We start from the raw sequence: 21478 nt of genomic DNA, 5'->3' as shown, positions 1-21478 counted from the left end.
AATAAGAATGAAACACGTGAGGATGTTTTAATTAAGCTGCTCTGAAGACAAGATATTGTTATATTTATTCACTTAAACTCTTTTTCATGAAATGCTAAAAATATTTTTTTTTAGAAACATTGTTCTTTTTCCTATTCGACAGAATAATGACGGTAACAGGAATGGACTTTTCTAAAACATCAAGGATATAATTTGTACTTAAAACAACTATTTCAAAAGCAAAGCAAATTGATATGCCAGCAAATATACTTGGCAGAGTTAATTATCATTAAGCATACATTCATTTTTAAAGAACCAAATATGTCTATAATTTTATCATGTAATAAAATATAATCTTATCATTATTACAACATTAAATTATGTTGCACTTTATTAATGACCTGATTAGATTTCAGTCTTCCCTGATTGTTAAATTATTTTTTTTAATGACTACATGATTTCATAGAATCCTGTGACTCTTGTGTAATATTTTTATTTAAGATTCTTAAAGCTTTTTTAAAGCCATTGCTGTAGAAATAAGATTTCTTCTGCAGTGTCTAAGAATCTGTATAAAGGAGAAATATCCAATCTTCATTCCAGAAGCAGAAAGGGAAAATCTGGGGCTTTTTTTTTGTTGTTAGAAAAACATTTTGTAATTTTTTATTTAGACATTTTAAAATGTGGTAATCTAGAGACTGCAGTGTTCAATTCTTCTTTCTTTTTTACTATACTGGATAAAATTTTTTAATTGAAATCCACTTTTCTATTAGTGGTTAGACAAGATGCACCATATTCATCTGAAAGGATGAAAATTAAATGTATTATTGTAAGACACCATTTGATATTAATGTAGTTATAACACCTGCTTCTGTAAGCGCTATGAAAACCAACAGACTGCTTTTAAAAGAAATCATGGAAGGTGGAATAATGGTACAGAAAAAGCCAAAGACAACTTACAGAATTGGAAAGAATTAACATGTAATTTTTTCTACTTTAATTCAAAATAATTGTTCTAATTTGCAGACATTATCCTTTAAAGTTCCAGCCAAAGCAGTCAATCAGTGAGCTGCCTGGTCAATCCACCTGTAACTAAAAATGAGAGATTATCTGCACTAAGGTGACATTTCTATAGTATCCAAAACACAATTACTGCCATTGTTGTATTTGTTCTTCTGTGGCATTCTGGAAAGGCCTGCCTGATTGTGGTCATTTTCTTTTTAAAAAGTTCTAAACAGAATGAGTTATTTTACATACAGTCTGTAAGGCAGGCATTCAGGAGCCTGGCGTGGGTGAGACATTTTGTTTGAACATCTGTTTGTTGTTTTGTGTTTCTGGTGTTATTAATCTTCTCTAGGTAAGCAGGTGATACACCCGAATCAAATTGCGGTGGTCCAGGAGCAGTTTTCTCCTTCTGCTGAAAAAATTAAGTGGGCTGAAGAATTGATTGCTGCCTTTAAAGAACATCAACAATTAGGAAAGGTAAACGTTGTGTTAAAATGCCCCAAAACGGTGGGTGAAACTCATGTTTAAAATACTGTGGGGAAGAATGAAAAAATATATATTGTTTGCGTGGTTCTAAAAAAACTCCTATTTGGGGGAGGAGGATTTGTGTGGGCTTGGGCGGGGACATCATTTATCAGTGAGAAATCCATTTAAGGTAAATTTGTTGCTCATTCCTAAATATTTCACTCACTGGCTCTTAAGTTTCCCATTTTATTCTTTTTATAAGCTATACTGGCAGCCTTTGAGAAAATAGAAGTCTGTTTAGTTTTACTCTACAGACTCCAATGCGGCATTCATATGAAAATAATTTTAGATCAAAATGAGAGCAAGTTGTAACGAAATAAACACAGTTTGATCAAATGATTCTTGGGGAGAGAAGAAATAAATTTCAGGTTATTTTAATTTGGGGGGGGGAGTACAAAAATCTCCTCCGGTTTAGTCATTTAAGAGTGGGAGGTTGTCTGTGTGTTAGTACCAATTTCTGGACCTGAGATTTGGATCGAATGGAAAGCAAATTAACACTGGAGTACGGTTGTTCCTAATTTAGTGCATCATTGAGCCTCGCGTTTCCTGCTCTGTGGGTTTCTGCTGTGTAAATATTGCAGTGGTGATGCACAATCTGTCTCCACTTTGTGCCAGTAACACTTAAATGAGGTGTCGCCCGAAGGAAGATTTTATGCTAGTTGCAGCATTGTCAGTTAATTATCTTAAAGGTTATTTGCAATAATACCGTTTGCCTCTTTTTAAGGGGATGGGAGGAAAGTTGCCTTTATAAATCTACCCTAGAGGTTACGTCTAAACTCGGCCTTGTTACTTACATAAAGAGTGAAGTTTTGATGCCTAGCATGCAAAACTACTCAGGGGAGAAAGAGTGTTGAAACATTATAAAGTTTCTAAATGTTAAATAGTACCCCCCTCCCCTCCCCCCCAAAAAAGAACAAAATTCGTTTTCAGTGGTGAACCGGTGACATCAATGTGAAACGTGTGGCTTATACTTTTCATTAGACTAAAAACACCTAAAAATCCCAAGATTTTCAAAACTAGGTAACAATATTAAATGGGTCACTCCCTCCCTCTCATTACCTGTCTTCAATCCCAACCATGCACGCATGCTTGCCCTCACACACTTGCAGGCTCCTCTATGCACAAACTTGCACTTAAAATCAAAAGGCAGAAAATGTGACACTGGAAACATCCCATTAGGACTTACACCACTTTCAGGATAAATAGCAACCTTTTGTTTGAAATCAATAATAACCATTAAAAAAATTGCAGTTCATAAAAATATTTTTTCTATATCTTGACCCCCCAATTCAGTTCCTCCATGAATAAATACATTTCTCTAGAGAGAAGAGCCATGTACTTTTACATTTATATATGCAAAATAACTCCATCCACTCCCCTCTCCTGCCTGCTTGCCTGTGCACACACTGACTAAAAGTTCTCTACCTCAGTGTACCTTATGCCAGCTAAGGATATGCACCTGCTAAGTACTTCCTCCTGACATAAACTGAGGCAGGATGGGGACCATCAAAACGCAGACCAAGTAGACTTCCAGTCTGGGCCAACAATGCCTCCCTTTACTGTCTATCCTGGGTTTCACATTGAGTAAAATCAAAGGATGCCACTGGCATTATAAGCAGCTAGCGGTATGGGAGAGGCTTCCCTAAGTTTCAGTTGCCAGCAAACAAAATTCAAACTAGAAACACACTCTTTTACTGGCATTTAAGTTCTTGAACGAGGGGAAAAGCAACACTTCTCCATTGTATCGTGAAAGTGCTGTTCCCAGGGAAAATTGCCCTAAAGTGTTCTTGCCTTTTGATGATGGCAACTTACATGTTAAATTATGAACTGTTGGGTTTTTTGTTGTTGTTGTTTAAATAAGAAATGCCCTCTTGTTGAGGCATAAGCTTTCACAACATTGTGGTAGCACAGCCTGTCTTAACACAGAACCATAGAAATTAGAGCAGAAGGGAGATTTACTATTAGGTCATTTCTTCCCTGCCTCATTCGTGTAGGTTTGTTTCCTAGAGCAAATTCTCCTGGTGCTTTGTCCAGCAAGGTTTAAATGATTCAAGTAATGGGGCTTCCAGTGGGGACATATGGTTATTTTATCCAGTTCGCATGTTTCTTTCGCTTTGCCTATAAATTGACTGGTCACAAAAATTGGGTCTGCCAGGTAGGTGACTCTGGGTCTTGAGGGGTCTTGGGGTTTAAATAATGTAGGTTTTGTTTGTAAAGACTTAGTATAAATAGGTCGCTCAGTTGTATAAACTACTGCTTCCAACAAACATCTAATCTGTTTTATTTCAAATGTGATTCACTGATGAAAACATAAACCCTCGGATACTTTGTCCAAAGCACAGGTGACTCTCTCAACGAATGGGAAGCTGATGGTTTGTGTCCTAGGGAGATATTTAAAATTTCTAAAAGATATTTTTTTCACCCTTTGATGAAAATTTCATTCAAGTAATGCTTTCAAGTAGAAATGACCCAAGAAGGCAAAATTATGTATCACTGCTTTTCTCTACTTCCTACTCCTATCTTAAACTATACTTTGTCCTAAGACGAAAGGTATAGCTAAAGTTCACAGTGCTGAGTCATTTATATTTTCTATAGTAGTTATAATAATAATATTATTAAGAAATTAAAGTTCTATCTTTTTTTCCTGTCCCCTCCAAAGAACAAAATTCATGAGAATACTTAGATCCAAAGTAGATAAATTATTGGGGTTTAGTCTTTAGTATCATGGGAAATTTTTTTATTTTATATTAATTGAAAATTCTAAGGAAATAAAGTTTCATACACTTCATCCTAGTGTTGGATAAAAAATACTTTACATTAAAAATAATTTTGAAATAATAAAAAATAATCTGCTTATATAATCTGTCACTGTAGGGCAGGTAATGATACTTATAACTGCTTTGTTTAAGGAAACTAAAGATATTTTCAAGCTAAAAAAATTTGTCTGGCATAGTAACAGCTCCCAGCATAAGAATTAGAACTACAGATTAATACTGGGGACTCATTAAAATCTGTTGGAAGTAATTTAAACATTCCACATACTCTATGCTCCTGTTTTAATTCCCATAAGCTAAAATATTTCTGCTTCAGCTGACATCAGTTGTGAGGTATATATCCACACTATTAATCAAACTTGAGTCTTTCTTCTATCCTTCTAGAAAAATACATTTTGAGATACATGTCATTAATTATGTTAGCCCCAAATTGGTGAAATATTTTAGCCAGGATAAATCACTCCCATGTGATTTGTCTTAAATTTATATTTTCTTAAAAGTTTACATCATTTTTTATGTCATTTTTTACAATAATGATTTCACTATTTGAAAATTCTCCATTTAGACCTGAATTTAGTATTATTTATTTTAAGATATGATTTTCACAGTTCTTTTGTTGTCAACTAAGGATTATGTATAGTATGAAAATTGGATAATTGAAACCATCTCAAGAAAATAATTAGCTAATATTAATAGAAACCTTAATTTGTATATAAACACATATACATATTTGTACTAAATATACATTCATATATGTATGATACTGTGTATTTTTTCATGTCTATATTCTAAACACAGTGTTAATTTCATCACTTCTTGAGCAAAAATGACAGCTAAAGGAAATAGTCGATTGCTTTTTTAAAATGATTGATAATGCCAGGAAATTCTAATTTAAGAATTTACTGTTTCTTTCCGTATAGAGGCTCTTACAGAAAAAATATGAAAAAAAAAAAAAGAAAAAATATGAAAAAGTAGCAGAAGATATTAAGAATAGCAACATGTATTAGATGAGATAGATTTTTAAAGGTTCTTTGCTAGAATATTCATATTTCTGCAGTGTCTGGCTACCAATATGACTTTGCTACATTTTCAGTGTTCTAAGCACTCTGTTTTATTCATATGAAATCTTTAAATGCTTTGTTTGGTTTTTGGAAGGATTTTGTTTAAATTTTTCAGTATTTTTTGTTTCTTATAGCTTTGCAAGCTGGCTAAAAACCAAGGAAGGAAAAGTCTCCACCTTTAAAATCTAGGTTCCTTTAGTAATTATAAAGGTCAAAAGCAAGGTCATTAGCTGACATAACAACTATAAACAACACATATGACTGAAATATTCTAACTTCACTCCAGAGAGAGCAATAATACAGATTAATATGTTTACATAAATAAGCAAATTCTCTATAGGAATATAAATGGGAACTTATATCTTAATAAAAAAGAAAAAAGAGGTTTTTTTTCCTCATATAAGTCTTTTGATCTAGAAAAATCCAAAAAGTATACCCCCTCCCCAATATTGAAAGCAAGTTATTTTCATAGGTATCTGATTGTGGCTCACACACCTTTCATTTGTGTTTCCAAATGCAGGGCTTTACAAAAGAAATACTGTTTGGTCCAGATGGCCTTCTAGAAGGCTCCCTGAGAGAACTCAGAAGTCTCTCTAGCCAAAAATATTGTTTCCGCTTATTCAAGTGCCAGAAATCCCACTGCCACTCTTTCACGCAGATCAAATAAACCATCCAAAGATTTGGTTGTTGTCTTTGTCAAAGGAAAGAGTTGATTCCACTAATAGACAGCATTGTGCCCTCCTGCACTCCTGCACCCCACCACCCACAGCCTGCCCCACTTATTTGTAAGCAGAAACACTCGAAATCAGAACCGAGAGGCTGCCCGTGAAAATGAGAGGAAGGGACATCACTCTTCTTTTGAGATGCTTAGTTACTGCATTTCTCCATTTATTTCCTTGTTCATAAAAATCTTTAGAACTATATGCCATACTTTTGACTTTTAAAAAGTCAAATTCTTAGAAAATTGAGTCTGCCAACGATGACTTTAAGGTTGATCTGATTAACAACAAATTGCATTTATATCAAGGCAATACAGTTTTACTGCTAATCATATCCTTGTTTCACACAGGTTTAGTGGCAAGTGGCTGGCTTAGTGTTAGAGGATAAGAGATTTTGTATGTAGATTAAATCTGATAATTTTTAAAGTTGTTTCATTCTTAATTTATAACACATTCCTAAAGTTATTTTAATCAAAATACTTCTCTTCTGTCTTATATTTATCAGGATTTTTTTCCTTGCTCAATTTCAATTGAAAACAATGTAATTCTGTTGGATGAAATTTCAGAAAATCTTCTAGTTAAATCCTTTCAGTTTACAACTTAAAAAATACACTGAGCCCCAACAAGGGTTTGGAAGTTACCCAAGGTCACTCACACCCAAGGTGGTGATCCAGCCCCTACCAGAATTCGGGGCTCACTTTGTAACTAAAGATATGAGCAGAATTAACTTAATCTGGTTTCAATTTGGTCTCAATGAATCTGCACGCTAATGACCAAAACTAGATAGAGCCTTAAAAAGTATTCACTCAGAAACAAAATGTGAATTTGATTACTTCAGATTAGAATCTTTTTCTTCATCATACACCTTTTTTTTTTTTTTGCATGAGCAGTAAATGATGAGAAAAGAAAGAAAACTGAAAATCCATGTAACCTCCCAGCTATTCTTCCCCACGTGGCTCCCTCCTTCTCAATTCTGTCTTGGCGTTGCCCACCTGCCCTGCCCCAGAAAGACATCTTGGCTCTGATCACTGCAAACCTCATTCTGTTTTATTAGTCATTCGACCTCCTAAGCTAAGTTGGAAACTCTCAGAGCTAGTCTGGGGCCTTTGGTAAAGAGGCCCTGTCTGACCCCGAGCTGGGTTTCATCTCACTCAAAGGACAAGTTCCCAAAGTCCTGTTCTCACTTACACCTGTGGTTGCAGAAATACACCATGCCTTTTAGCTCCTTTAAGAGCAAGAACCAAGCAAGGGCCATGAAAGGGTGGCTTTACTCTCAGACATCTTTCTCTCTCATTCCCTCTTACGGGACTTCTCCCTCTCAGGATGCATGGGTCTGCGTGTGTTTCTGTACATGTCCTTCCTCTGCCTTCCCTGATCCATTTCCATGGATTCTTTTTGGTTTTCTCTTTTTCTGTATCTCTCTCTCTTCCTTTCTTACCACATCATCTCCACCACTGCACCCCTGTCCCCTGCCTTCTCTCCTTCTGCTGATTATACTAGAGAGGCTCAGAGCATTCCTTTGATATTTTGTGGTGCTTATTAAGGAATTCTTTAATTCTTTTTAATATTAAAAGCAGGCAAATGGAGCTTTTATTTTACTAAAAAATACAAAGCAAGAGTTTCTAGAATTCTCTTATTTTTTTCCATTTAAGTTAGTGGACCTCAATGGGAAAAAAAAAAGTGGGGGCATTTCCTACCTCTAGCCCAGAGAGTAAAGAATTTTCCCTACTGTACATCCTCCTGCAGCATCTTAGAAATCAGTACACAATACACATTTAGTAAATACTATTTAGCTAGCTGGTTTCTAAATTTCTGACAGTGCTAAAAAGAAATTATTCGTTGTACTTTTTAACAATATATATGATACTGAAATTTTTCCCCTTCTAGAAAAATTGAAAGAAAAAAATTTTCACTAATTATTTCATTAGTTATTATTCATCATTTATATTTTAGTGTTTTAAAATTTAAAGTGCCAAAAAAAAATTTTAAAGTGCCTTCTAGTTAATGTTAGTTTGTTTAGATGTATTTTCCAAAGAAAGAATAAGACTACAACATATAAAATAGAAGAAGTTTAAAATTATTGGTCTTAGCTTCAAGCTGCTATAAAATGGCCTTCATTCTCTGCTTTTCTCATAGTAATATCAGCTTAAATTTGACATAAAATATTCTGACATAAAATATTAAATTCAAGGTATTTACACATTTATCTCAGTATTAAAAAATAAAATATTTTCCAACAAGATTTCTAGTTTCAAAAAAATCTGAGCATTGATAGTTGCAGAATTCTATGTAATTAGTAAAAGTCAACGAATTATATACTTAACAATGGGTGAACTTTATGGTATGCAAATTATACCTCAATAAAGCTATTTTTAAAAAACAGAAAATTAAGCACACCCTCTAATTTGCTGGCAAATGCTGAAACTCCTTTAGATTGCAATATGCTTTTAAATCCAATTGTTTCACCTCAGTAGGTAGCCTTCCATGTGGCATAGTTGGCCTGATTTTTCCAGATTTCCTTATCAAAAGATATTTAAAGCCTTCTCAATTCCTGTCCTGATCATTCTGCCTGAATATTTTAAAAGGTAAAGCTTGTTGCCTACATTTAGTGGGTTCTGAGAAGAATCTTAGAAGGCACCTTTGGTCTCCCTGTCTGTCTGTGAAGTAAAGAGGCTCTGGTCCATGGAGACACTGCATCTGTGCAAGTAGACAGCTCAGGACAGGTCACGTATTAAGATAATTGACCCAAACATTCACCTCAGCTCTCCTCCCTACTGTTCAGCCACCTCTACCTTCCCTTCCACATTCATCTTCCAGGTCTTCTGCTAATTCTCCTTTACTTCACCAGTTTCCTAAAATTATGGCAGAGTCTCAAATTAATCTTACTAGTGTCCAACACATGAGTGTTTCTACTTCCTGTATAGAGCTCAAGCTAAATGATTTCATGCTTCCTTATTAAGAAGCAAAATGTTAATGATAATCTTCATTTTACATCCACTCAGTTCCCATGTTCCCAAGAATTTCCTCTTTTTATTCTATACCTTTCCTTTTTCCTGCTTACTGGCTACTGAAAACTGTACTGTTTGACCGATGCCTCAAGCTTATAAATATATGCTTAGAAATCCAGTTGCTTCCTTTGATAGGTAGTTTTCCATGTGGTATATACTTGGCCTGATTTTGGCTCCCAACTTCTGGTCACTTGCCTTTGATTAGAACCTCCTCCAGCAGATATTCCAAGTTTGTTTTTTTTTAATTCTATATAATGCATTTGTTTTCAAATACTGGTGCTGGGTCAAATACATAGCAGCTCTGAGTCTCATTTCTTACAGGGACAAATCAATCTGTGATTTAGAAGCGTTTAGAGGGAACAGGAGAGAAGGCAATGGCACCCCACTCCAGTGCTCTTGCCTGGAAAATCCCGTGGACGGAGGAGCCTGGTGGGCTGCAGTCCATGGGGTCGCTAAGAGTCAGACACGACTGAGCGACTTCACTTTCACTTTCATGCATTGGAGAAGGAAATGGCAACCCACTCCAGTGTTCTTGCCTGGAGAATCCCAGGGACGGGGGAGCCTGGTGGGCTGCCGTCTGTGGGGTCACACAGAGTCGGACACGACTGAAGCGACTTGGCAGCAGCAGCAGAGGGAACAGGAAGCCTTGGGGAGGAGGGAGTCATCCTGTACTCAGACATCTCCTAGAATGCGGATGACTCTCAGAACCCTTAAAGCTAGTCTGGAATCTTCAAATCTGGTCATAATCCGATGCGCTGCTTCTCCCTGGCCCTTTCTGGGATAAACCGGATGACACTTTCTCTGACAACAACGGCAGTAGCAGTAACAGCGGCAGTGTGGTGGTAGCGGTCCTGGTGGTGGAAACAGCTGCAGGTGGAGGTGATCGCCCTGATAGTGGGAGTGGCAGCGACTCGCTGGGGGCAGGACCACAGCCGCGGTGACAGTGATGGTAGTGGTGGTAGCAGTCGCAGCTCCCACGCACTGAGAGCCGGTCAAGTGATGTACCTTCTTTTATTTAATCCTCACAACAACCCTACAAGGGGTAGGATCATCATCCTCATTTTACAGATGCTCTGATCGCTCAAAGCTAGAAAAAGTCAGAGCCTGGATTCACATTCAGGTTGGAGGACTTCCCTGGCGGTTCAGTGCTTAAGAATCCACTTGCCAATGTTGGGGACCTGGGTTCGATCCCTGGGTCGGGAAGATCCCCTGAAGAGTGGAATGGCAACCCATGCCAGTGTTCTTGCCTGGAGAATCCCATGGACGGAGGAGCCTGGTGGGCTATGGTTCACAGGGTCACATAGAATCGGACATGACTGAAGCGACTTAGCGTGCGCACACTGCCAGTGCAGGGGACACGGGTTCAGTCCCTGATCGGGGAAGATGCCACATGCTGCTGCAAGGCAACGAAGCCCACGGGCCACAGCTACTGAAGCCCATATGCTCTATATCCAGGGCGCCGAAACTCGAGAGTCGCCTCTGCTGGAGGCAACTAGAGAAAGCCCTCACACTGCAAGGAAGAGCCTGTGCACCGCAACAAAGACCCAGTGCAGGGGAAAAAAACAAATTCAGGTGGAGCTGAGCAGAAAGCCCATATTCCTAGCCACTGCCCCAAGTGAGAGACCCCTGAGAAGCAGGTCCCTTCTCCAGTGTGTCTTTGTGCATGGCTGTTTGTTTCAGCCGCAGGCTCCTGTGCCGCTGAGAATGCCCTCACCTGGGGAGCTGCCCATTTCTCTGCTTGGTAGAAAGTCACAGAAGGGCTGCTTGAATGGACGACCCGCATGCCCTCTTGGGCAGCACTGACCTGGCTGTGGACCTGCACGGGCGGCGTACAGACCCCTTCATCCCATTCTCCAAGGAGGGTTCTGTGCTCTCTTTTTCAAGCCAGACAGCTCCAGGGGAAAAGACAGGAGGGAGGATGCAAGGGCTAAGGATGGAGCTTCTCCAGGCTTTTCCACCGTTTAGAACATAGAAGATAAACCTGACAGGCTGCCCAGGGCGCACGATTGCCAGCTCCGGACACCCCCTCTGAGACCATGCTCCGAGGCAGGGGCAGAAGGGATCCTCTTGCACCAGTTCCACAGGCCTAAATGGTCACTGTATTCCCCAATCAGGAACAAAGTGAACCCCTTTCAAATATTCCAACTGTTACATTTTTATGAATCATTTAAAGGGCCTCCCCATCAAAGGCTGAGGAACATCACCCATCAGAATCTGGGTGCCAGGAGTAATGACAGATCAGCCCAATGTGAATTGCCCATGTTGAATGACTTCAGTTGATCTTTTAGAAATTTCACGTGGAGATACACGAGCATCTGCAAATTCTCTGGTCATAGGAGTAAATGGCCATTGAATTTTAATTCAAAATATTAAAATACCTATCAAGTGAGCACTCCAATTTAAAGTGTTTAATAAAAGAAAAACATGTTTTCTATTTCCCAAGTCTTCAATAGTATTCTTTCATTGTCCATGGCAGTTTTAAAAGATGTTTATCCATAACACAAAGGGTTACTGATATTCAGAAGCACATACAAGGATCAAATGTCACCTCCTTTAATCCTTCTTACAAATGCTTTGGGTATTTTGAGGACTTAAAATGTCATTCACATTTTTATTATTGAATTTTTTTCTCACTGAAAATATCCTTTGGTGTTTCTGCCGTCATAATAATTATAGTTAAGAGCTTCCAAGTGGGAACTCTGAATGAAAGCACACTATATTTCAGTTGTTCCCAAGTCAGTTATTAAAATCATGTTTTAACATATGTGTTTATCTGGACCTTCTCTGTATAGCATTAATCTTTTCAGCCTCATTTCAAGTAATGATATCTCTGAAATAACAGTTTAGACATTTTTTATGTCACATCAAAATAAAATTTTAAAATACAGTATATGTAAAATAATATATATTAAAGTTTTGGATATTAATTTTTCTATAATCATCTTAAGTACCATAGTTACCAGTCATAGTTTGAAGTATACTGATTAGTAGGAAGAGTTTGGGATTTGGGGTGAAAAACCCTAGATTCTAGTCCTGTCCTACTCATACAAAAGTGTTAGTCACCCAGATGCTTTGTGACCCCCATGGAATGTAGCCCCCCAGGCTCCTCTGTCTATGGAATTCTCCAGGCAAGAATACTGGAGTGGGTTGCCATTTCCTTCTCCAGGGGATCCTCCTGACCCAGGGAGAACCTGGGTCTCCTGCATTGCAGGCAGATTCTTTACCACCTGAGCCACCAAGGAGTTCCTTTAAAAAGATATATATTTTTTACGGATACATAAGATTTACCTTTGTATCTGTAAATCAAATTGTTGGATCCCCAGACTATCCTAGAACAGAGGAAAAATTACTCAGAATAAAGGAAAAAACAAGTGCTTTAACTTCCCCTCCTTGGGGTCCAGGGATGAGTGAGTCTCGGGCCTGCCAGGGCAGACAGGGAGAACAGAGGGAGTCCTGTGGGTTGCAGTCTCACTGAATCGAGCAGAGATGGAGTCCCATGCGCTTTGTCCTAGGGGAAGTCTGTTATCCCTCTTCCGGATGGCTTTCACTGATGCGAAAGTAGGCTCTGGTTCCTCAGGCCCTGGAGAAACCCCTTCCTCAGTAGACTGAGCCAGTAGCTTATACCGCTGTCCTTCATATTGCTTGATCTGTTGAGTCACTGGTGACCAGAGGCACAGGAGGCAGAGAACAGAAGGCCAACCCCACTCACACATGGGGATGCACTGCTCCATTCCCCCTGCCCCTCTCTTGACCTTCAGTGGGCATCCCTAACCTTCTAAAGGTGACCTTCAAAGTTCCAGGTCCCCCAAAGCCTTTCCCAGGCCAAACCACCCCATGTGATGGTTCTTTCTGTAGCTTCTAATTCCTTAAGCACCACTTACAGATGGACTTGCTTGCACTTTAAACCGTTAAGTCATTTGTATGAGTTAACCTGACCCCAACCCAGCATCGCATTTGTTTTGGTCTATCCCTGTGTCCTACTGGAGGCTCAGCCAACTCACCAGGGATTATGACCAGGCCAGGGAAGGATCACATGGAACAAAGACACTTGCAGATAAAGGAGAGCAGAAAGGTAAGGTTGATCCTGTCTTCCCAAGTCATTCTCCCCTCCGTCACCCAGCTCGGGCCCCACAAAAGAGCCAAGCTTTGCTCAAAACCTTGTTTTGGATGCTGGGGATTCAAAGATATAGGAGACCCTGTCTTCAAGGGCTTCTCAGTGAGAAAGAAGGCAGTGTAAACAAATAATTACAGTAGAGCGTGCCGCTGCCGCTGCTAAGTCGCTCCAGTCATGTCCGACCCTGTGCGACCCCATAGACGGCAGCCCACCAGGCTCCCATCCCTGGGATTCTCCAGGCAAGAACACCGGAGTGGGTTGCCATTTCCTTCTCCACAGTAGAGCGTGACAAGGGTTATGACAAGGGGGTGTGTGAGGGAAGGAGGGAGAGAAAGGAGCCCAACCAGGGCTTCACAGACATGATATCTTTCTGGTTCTTGAAGTATAAGCAGCAGTTTGCTGGACAGTCAGGGAAGGGACCATCAGATCAGAGAGCAGAGCCTGTGGGAGGGGTGCACATGAGCCCACGCGCACGTGTGCGTGTGTGTGCGTGTGTGTGTGTGTGTGTGTGTGTGGACTGGCAGGAGACAAAGCAGAGAGCAGAGGCAGGGTGTGGTCTCATCACAGGGAGCCTTGGGCTCCCTGCTAAGGAGGATGCACTTGATTCTGTAAGTCCAAAGGGAGACAAAGCAAGGCTTAAGGAAGTAGGTGATCTTATCTGATATTCTAGAAAAATAACCTCGTGGTCCCAGTTAGGAAGATGCAGCTCCCCTGTGAATGTCCCAGCACTCTCTCAGTGAGACCCCTGCTAGCCAGCCTGGGGGCTGACAGCCTCCCCACTGAACTTCGGGTGCCTGGTACCCAAGCTCAAATCCTTAACCATTAACCAAATTGTGAGGGGACCCAGGCCATCCTAGGACCTGTCCAAGGACTCCAAGTGTGATAGGATGAAAGCGGGGAAGAAAGAATGAAACTGCCCATCAGAGTCTCTGTGAGAGCATCATTTCCCCCATCGAGGGATATCAGGAACAGCTAAGTTTGGGAGTAAGGAAGAGCTATGTGACGGGATGTCAGGGCTGGGCCTAAGAGATTTTGGCAAGAAGAGGACACAAACAAGACCACAAATTCCATAGTGGTCAACGCTGACTAAAAGTTCTAGGAATTCACTAGGAACTGTAGTGAGGTAAATAATTCACTGGGCATAAGACTTAGCCTACCATAGAAGGCATCACAGCATTGTAGAGCAACTAAGCTCCAATAAAAGTTAATTTAAAATAAGAGACAGCATCATAGAGGAAAAAAGGGAATGTTACTCTGAAAAAAGGACTGTAACAACTGTGCTCACATACTATCATTCATTCTGACATAAGCAACACCATCATGGGAATGTGCCAAAGAGAACTCCCTGAATGCCCGAAGATGTTGTTGGAAAATACATCGAGTAGGGAAAGAATAATATTCATTTATGGATGCTAGAAAATTACTCTTTTAGTACTCCAGAGAAAAAATTTGCAAGTGCTAAGTGCCAGAAATGCAAAACATGTGACTATTTCCCATACATGTGATTACTACTGTCACCACCATCGTCACCCATCCTTTTGCCAACAAATTGTAAGTCAGATTCTCCCCCCTTGAGGAACATCAGGGTCTGAAAACATTCATGTTACTTCAATGCCTATCTCACCACCAGGCAATGACCCAGATGTTAGAAAACCTACAGCCCAATAAATAATTGTTTCCCTTCCTATGCAGATAACAACTATGCTAAGGTGATAACTGCTCTTCACTTACAGGAGGCTGAAGCCGTTTACGTGAGTATAGAAAGATGTGCCAAAGTGGCTGACTAGTGATTTATTACAACAAATAACTCAGTAGGTAATGGCTGAACAAAAGCTGTCGTGCACGGAGCTGAAGCCCCATGGCAGCCCTAGGGGGAAGTACGAGGCACTGGGGGAAGACACTGGGGGGAGTCACTAGGTACAGAGCATCACATCTAAGTCAGCAGTGCAAACTGGCAGACGTGGTCCTGACCGGGGAGAAGGGCAGCCTTTCCAGGCCTCGAATCTCTTTGCGGACCACACTGGCTTTTTCTCTAATTCTTGCTGCATTGTATGGCACCTGCATCTCTTGAGAGCAAAGACGGAGTTGTACCCATGTTGAAGCCAGCCTAACTATTGCTACCCAGGAGAGCTAAAACATGGAGCTTCTCAAACTTCAGTGAGCATTCAAATCATCAGAGGGCTCCCTGCCAACCCCTGAACCTTCTGCATGAAACCTCATCGGATGGAGCCCAAGAGTCTGCATTTTAACAAGCGGCCTCCCCACCAGATGATTCTGATTTGGGTGGCCAGGCAACCCACCCAGAGAACAATCCACAAACCCAGGATGCAGGCCTGGAACTCACACTTTGCATCAAATAGAGCTAGGTGTTATCCCAGTTCTGTGCTTAAGAGCTACAGGGCAGACTCATAGAAGTTTCTTTGTGCCTCTGTTTCCTCAGTTATAATATGGGAATGGATACATCCTCATAGAACCAGAGTGGCCAGGGGATGGAGGAAGGGTAATGGAGAGCAGCTGTCTGATGGGACTGAGTTTCACTTTTGCAAGCTGAGGAAATTCTCAAGGTCTATTGCATAGAATCTACTTAACACTACCGGCCTGCACACTTAAAAATGGTTAAGATGGTGAACTTAGGTTATTTGTTTTTTCTATAATTGAAAAGAAAAAGGAAAGCAATTTGTTAATGTGTGTGGGTCATCGTATCTACCTCACGGGGTTGTTGAGAGCGTTACATGATATAAAGCAAGTCGCAGTCCTGGGCTAGGAACTGCTCAGGAAATCAGAGCTGTTATTGTTGCTGCACCGAATCACTGGCGGCTCAGATGGTAAAGCATCTGCCTGCAATGTGGGAGACGCGGGTTTGATCCCTGGGTCAGGAAGATCTCCTGGAGAAGGAAATGGCAACTCACTCCAGTACTCTTGCCTGGAAAATCCCGTGGACAGAGGAGCCTGGTGAGCTACAGGTCATAGGGTCGCAAAGAGTCAGACACAACTGAGCAACTTCACTTTCACTTTCTTTCTTTCTTATTGCTGTAGTGATGGTTATTAAGGTTTTTAACCAAGAGTGTTGTTCAGTTGCTAAGTCATGCCTCACCCTTTGCGACCCCATGGACTGCAGCACACCAGGTTACCATGAATGACTTACTACTTAAGGCTTTTTGTTTTTTTAATTGAAGGATAATTGCTTCACAGAATTTTGTTGTTTTCTGCCAAACCTCAACATGAATCAGCCATAGGGACACATGTATCCCCTCTCTTTTGAATCTCACCCCCACTTCCTGCCCCATCCCACCCCTCTAGGTGGATACAGAGCCCCTGTTTGAGTTTCCTGAACCATACAGCAAATTCCTGTTGGCTATCTATTTACAGATGGTAATGTAAATTTCCGTGTTACTCTTTCCATACATCTCACCCTCTCCTCCCCTCTCCCCATGTCCATAAGTCTATTCTCTATGTCTGTTTCTCCATTGCTGCCCTGTAAATAAATTCTTCAGTACCATTTTTCTAGATTCCGTATATATGCATTAGAATACGAAGTTTCTCTTTCTGACTCTTAAAGGCATTTTTAAACCAAATCTTAGCCCAACACTTCAAGCTGATGGAAGTTCCCTCTTCTTTTTACTTATATATTTACTTATAGCTGTGCTGGATCTGTGCAGACTTTTCTTTAGTTGCAGCAAGTGGGGGCAACTCTCGTGGTGCACGGGGCCTCTCATTGCGGCGGCTTCTCTTGTTGCAGAGCTTTCAGCAGTCGCGGCAGGTGGGCTCAGGAGATGCAGCTCCTGGGCTCGAGAGCACAGGCTCAGTAGTTGTGACGCTTGGATTTAGTTTCTCCTTGGCACGTGGCATCTTCCCAGATCAGGACTGAACCCATGTCTCCTGCACTGGCAGGCAGACTCTTCACCACTGAGCCACCAGGGAAGCCCCACCTCTTCTTTCCAGAATGGTCCACCAATTTCTCAGAAACGCATTGAGCTGTGAAACCAAAACTTATCTAAAATCACTCATTAAGGAATGTTTCAAACCCTCCCCACAAATGCAAATAGCTTTTGACAGTCTTCAGTTTTCTGAATCTTGACCAGCAGACTATTCAACTTCACTTGTGGATCCCTGTGTTAAAAAAAACCAACCCTGGGCTTCTCTGGCCGTCCAGTGGTTAAGATTCCATACTTCCACTATATGAGGCACGGTTCAATCCCTGGTAAGGGAACTAAGATCCCACGTGCCTGCCCGGTATGCTAAAAAGACAAAAACAAAAGACCAACCATCTTCTAGGTTGATACACGAAAGCAGGAGGACATTCATACTAGGAAGCCAGATTCTTAACACTGACATCCTCAATTTGCAGAGATGAAGGACACAAAGAACAAAAATGTTAACTTTTGTCTTCCAGCTTAAGCTTAACAAAGGAAGTCAAGCAAAATCTGCCACCATAAAAGAATGAAATGATCTCCCTGTCTTGAAACTCTATGTGAAATATTTTGCATCTCCAAGGTGCACACGAAATTCAAAGCAGATTCAGGGAACATGGCGTAGACCCAAAGCCATCACCTTGATTCTCTGTACAGCATTCTGATTTCATGTCCATCTATGCTAATTTCATCTCTCCAGCCTATTACTGAAGCGTTCGCAGGACAGATGTGCTGTTTTACAGGGCCGTAATCCACTCCGTAGGCGGGTAACCAGGAGGCCCTTGGTCTTCATCATTTACTCCAATAAGAAAACCGGACGATTGGCGTGTAAAGCAGCATGAGCCCCACGCCCTGACTCCACCTGTCACACTAACCCAGAGTATCTTACAACTTCTAACCAAAGTCACCCAATTCATCACGGTCACAGAAATGATAAAAATTAGCTCCAGGCTGAATGAAATCAGGCAAAGACCAAATCTGGGGTACAAATAGTAAAATGGGCAGGTTGGAAGATGACTTCACGGTGTAGGATTTTTGGCCACGCAGGTGTTCATCTGAATCAGATTTCTCATCCCAAGGCTGAGAAGGTTAGGCACTGGGGAGGATTCTAATCCTAATGACTTTTAAATCTCTCTTGATTAAAAAATAAATTTCATACAAATACAATATGGTAGAGCAATTGTCCTCCAATAATTTTATTTTGTTTTCTATTTCTCCATATTATATAATTATAATTTTTGATAAGTAAATAAATTTCAGAGTCACTGCTAAGGAGTCCCTGCCAGTTTTTTTTTAACCTTCATTCTGTGTATAACTCTATATTATTATAAGGGGTGAGGGTTTCCAGGGAGCCCAAGAGACCATCCCAAAGTCTTGAATAATGACAATACTGACTGTTGAGGTGTGATACTTGTAAAATCCACAACTGGAAGGCAGTATATATGAATGGCAGTATATACCAATCAGAGACATTACTTTGCCAACAAAGTTCTGTATAGTCAAAGCTGTGGTTTTTCCAGTAGTCATGTATGGATGTGAGAGTTGGACCATAAAGAATGCTGAGCGTTGAAGAATTGGTGCTTTAGAACTGTGGTGTTGTAGAAAACTCTAGAGAGTCCCTTGGACTGCAAGGAGATCAAACCAGTCAGTCCTAAAGGAAATCAATCCTAAATATTCACTGAAAGAACTGATGCTGAAACTGAAGCTCCAATAATTTGGCCACCTGACACAAAGAGCCAACTCATTAGAAAAGACCCTGATGCTGGGAAAGATTGAGGGCAGGAGGAGAAGGGGACGACAGAGGATGAGATGGTTGGATGGCATCACTGACTCGATGGACATGAGCTTGAGCAAGCTCCGGGAGATGGTGAAGGACAGAGGAGCCTGTTGTGCTGCAGTCCATGGGGTCACAAAGAGTCGGACATGACTGAGCGATAAATGACAACAACAATATACAAATGGACCACTCATGAGGGCTGTGATTGCTCCAAACACCTCCAGGTCCCAAAAGACTACCTGCTCCCCACTCACACCCACAAACTTACCAACAGTTAGAAAGAAAAGGAATTAAAAAGAGCGACGATCACGGAACTTCCCTGCTGGTCCAGTGGCTAAGACTCTGTGCTCCCAATGCAGGGGGCCCTGGAGTTCCATCCCTGATCAGGGAACTAGATTCCAAATGCAGCAACTAAGACCCAGCACAGCCAAATAAATAACGTGAAAGTGGAAGTGTTAGTTGCTCAGTCGTGTCCAACTCTTTTCAACCCCATGGACTGTAGCCCACCAGGCTCCTCTGTCCATGGGATTTCCCAGGCAAGAATACTGGAGTGGGTTACCATTTCCTCCTCCAGGGGATTTTCCCAAGCCAGAGATTGAACCCAGGTCTTCTGCATTGCAGGCAGATTCTTTACCATCAGAGCCATCAGGGAATATTTTTGGAAAAAGAAGAGCTATGATTGTAAAAGGCAAGAAGAAGTGATTAAAAGAACATGGATAACGAGACATTAACTTCAGACTCTGGGCATGCTGCTTCTGTCCATTTAATTCTTTTTTCTGAGGCACTAAAGAAACTTCTTTGTCCTCTTAACGTGTGAGTCTCTAACAAAGGCTTGGGGTTCTGGGACCCAAGTACTAGCCCCAGCTCTAACTTTTCCTAGTGAAGTGACGTTGGAAAATCGTGTTAACTTCTTTGGGCCTCAGAGTCCTCACCTAGAACAGGACTGGGATCATGTGATACGTTCAATAAGTATTTACAAAAGGTTTAAAAAAAAAAGGGGGAGCCTTGGGGGACTTCCCTGGTGGTCCAGTGGCTAAGACTCCACAGTCCTAACACAAGGGGTCAGGGTTTGATCCCTGGTCAGGGAACTAGATCCCATAGACCACAACTAAGACCCGGTGCATCCAAATAAATAAATAAATAAGAATACAGATTTTAAAAAGTGAGTCTCTAAAATGGGGATAAACCAAGAGATTGCAGGTTCTTTCCAGGCTCACCATTCAACAGAGCGATGATTTCTTTGTTACGTACTCACGGCCCCTGTCACTTTAATCCTTTCCTGCAGAGTGTGTACTGACAGACAGAGGGATCTCTTTCTACTCAGTGTATTTCTACCTTATATCTTCCCATCACACGATAGTGTTACCCCACAATTAGGTTACAGCAAGAAGGAAGCATTCTCCCGTTAACCCGACCATACAATTATTTACTTCAACAACAATCAGTTGCCAGAGTGTATTACTGTTTTCACACTTCTATGCAATATTTCAAAAAGCATATAAGGAAGTATTTACATTTTCCTTCCACCCTTGTTTTCTGCTTGATTTCAAGATTTAAATGAACAGTTTCCAATATCTTGTGTCTGATGGTTTTTCCTCTCCATTAAAATGCTGAAGGGTTTTTTTTTTTTTTCTCCCCCTCTTTAGGAGGAAGAAAAGAAGTCTGTCCCCTGTAATTTACTTTGGCTTTCTCAAAAGTTGGGTAGGAAAGTCAGTATAATTCAGGTGGAATCTGAAATGTTCTTGTCGTACAAGTGTGCACAGAAAGGAAGCCTATAATTTCCGAGCATTCTCTCAGGAAGTTTGTATTCTCTGTCTTCCAGGGAGCCTTTACTTTCCGAGGGAGTATGATCGACATGCCGTTACTGAAGCAGGCCCAGAACATTGTTACGCTTGCCACATCCATCAAGGAAAAATGATCTGCTAAATGAAGCTCTCATCAGGTGGGCCGAACATATACAGTGGTTTTTCTTAAAGACAAACCACTATACTCAAGGCAACTTCTTAGTATGCTGGATTGGAGCCTTTCCCCATTTACAGTTCATGTTAATCACATTTTTTTTTTTCTTTTTTTTTTGGTTATCTCACTGGGGCCAGTTATTCCTCTAAAAATGAACTTTCTTCTTTTTGGTTCCACGCGTGTGATTTTACTATTCACGGATGTGTTCCAAGTTTGGACTTCTGATTTCGCAGGGAGATAAAATAGTGGGGAGAAATGGGCTGTGAGTGAAAGTGAAGTCTTTAACAAAACATATTTTTCCTGAATACGTAAACTCCCTTCACCCTGCTGATGTTAGATGTTTCCCACATTGTTCATTGTTCACATGACACCGTAAATAATTTTTAAGAAAGGCCGACCTTTTAAAAAACTACAACTCAATGAAGGGATGGTGTTTATTTCACTAGTAACCTGGTAAAACAACAGAGATGGCATAGAAAAGTTAAGGACCATACAGGTTTATATAGATACCTTGTAAAAATAAATTGTCAAAACTGATTGCTTTCACCTCCACCCTCTCCCCCAAAATGAAACCTCCCTCTCCTCAAGCTGCTAGGTGATGACTCTGAAAGCCCTCATCCTGGGTGAATGCTTTTGGGTCAACTGTTAC

General features: G+C 40.8%; 1 protein-coding gene across 4 annotated transcripts in view; it reads left to right on the top strand.

The window, feature by feature from the left end:
- CLYBL (citramalyl-CoA lyase) overlaps positions 1-21478 on the top strand; it is a 226188-nt gene that overhangs the window by 198220 nt on the left and 6490 nt on the right. For 3 of the 4 annotated variants that reach the window (XM_070471454.1, XM_070471453.1, XM_070471452.1), the window contains exons 7-8: positions 1334-1458; positions 20693-20812. In XM_070471454.1, coding sequence (XP_070327555.1) covers positions 1334-1458; positions 20693-20788 — 221 coding nt within the window. In that variant the 3' untranslated portion in view covers positions 20789-20812. Of the gene's footprint in view, positions 1-1333; positions 1459-19491; positions 19684-20692; positions 20813-21478 lie in introns of those variants that run through there. The other variant, XR_011489052.1, reaches the window with a different exon arrangement.

The sequence above is a fragment of the Odocoileus virginianus genome, chromosome 8, assembly GCF_023699985.2.
Source record: "Odocoileus virginianus isolate 20LAN1187 ecotype Illinois chromosome 8, Ovbor_1.2, whole genome shotgun sequence".
In the NCBI taxonomy this organism is placed as follows: domain Eukaryota; kingdom Metazoa; phylum Chordata; class Mammalia; order Artiodactyla; family Cervidae; genus Odocoileus; species Odocoileus virginianus.
The sequence above is the reverse complement of the archived record's forward strand: the minus strand, read 5'-3'. Positions and strand labels throughout refer to the sequence as shown.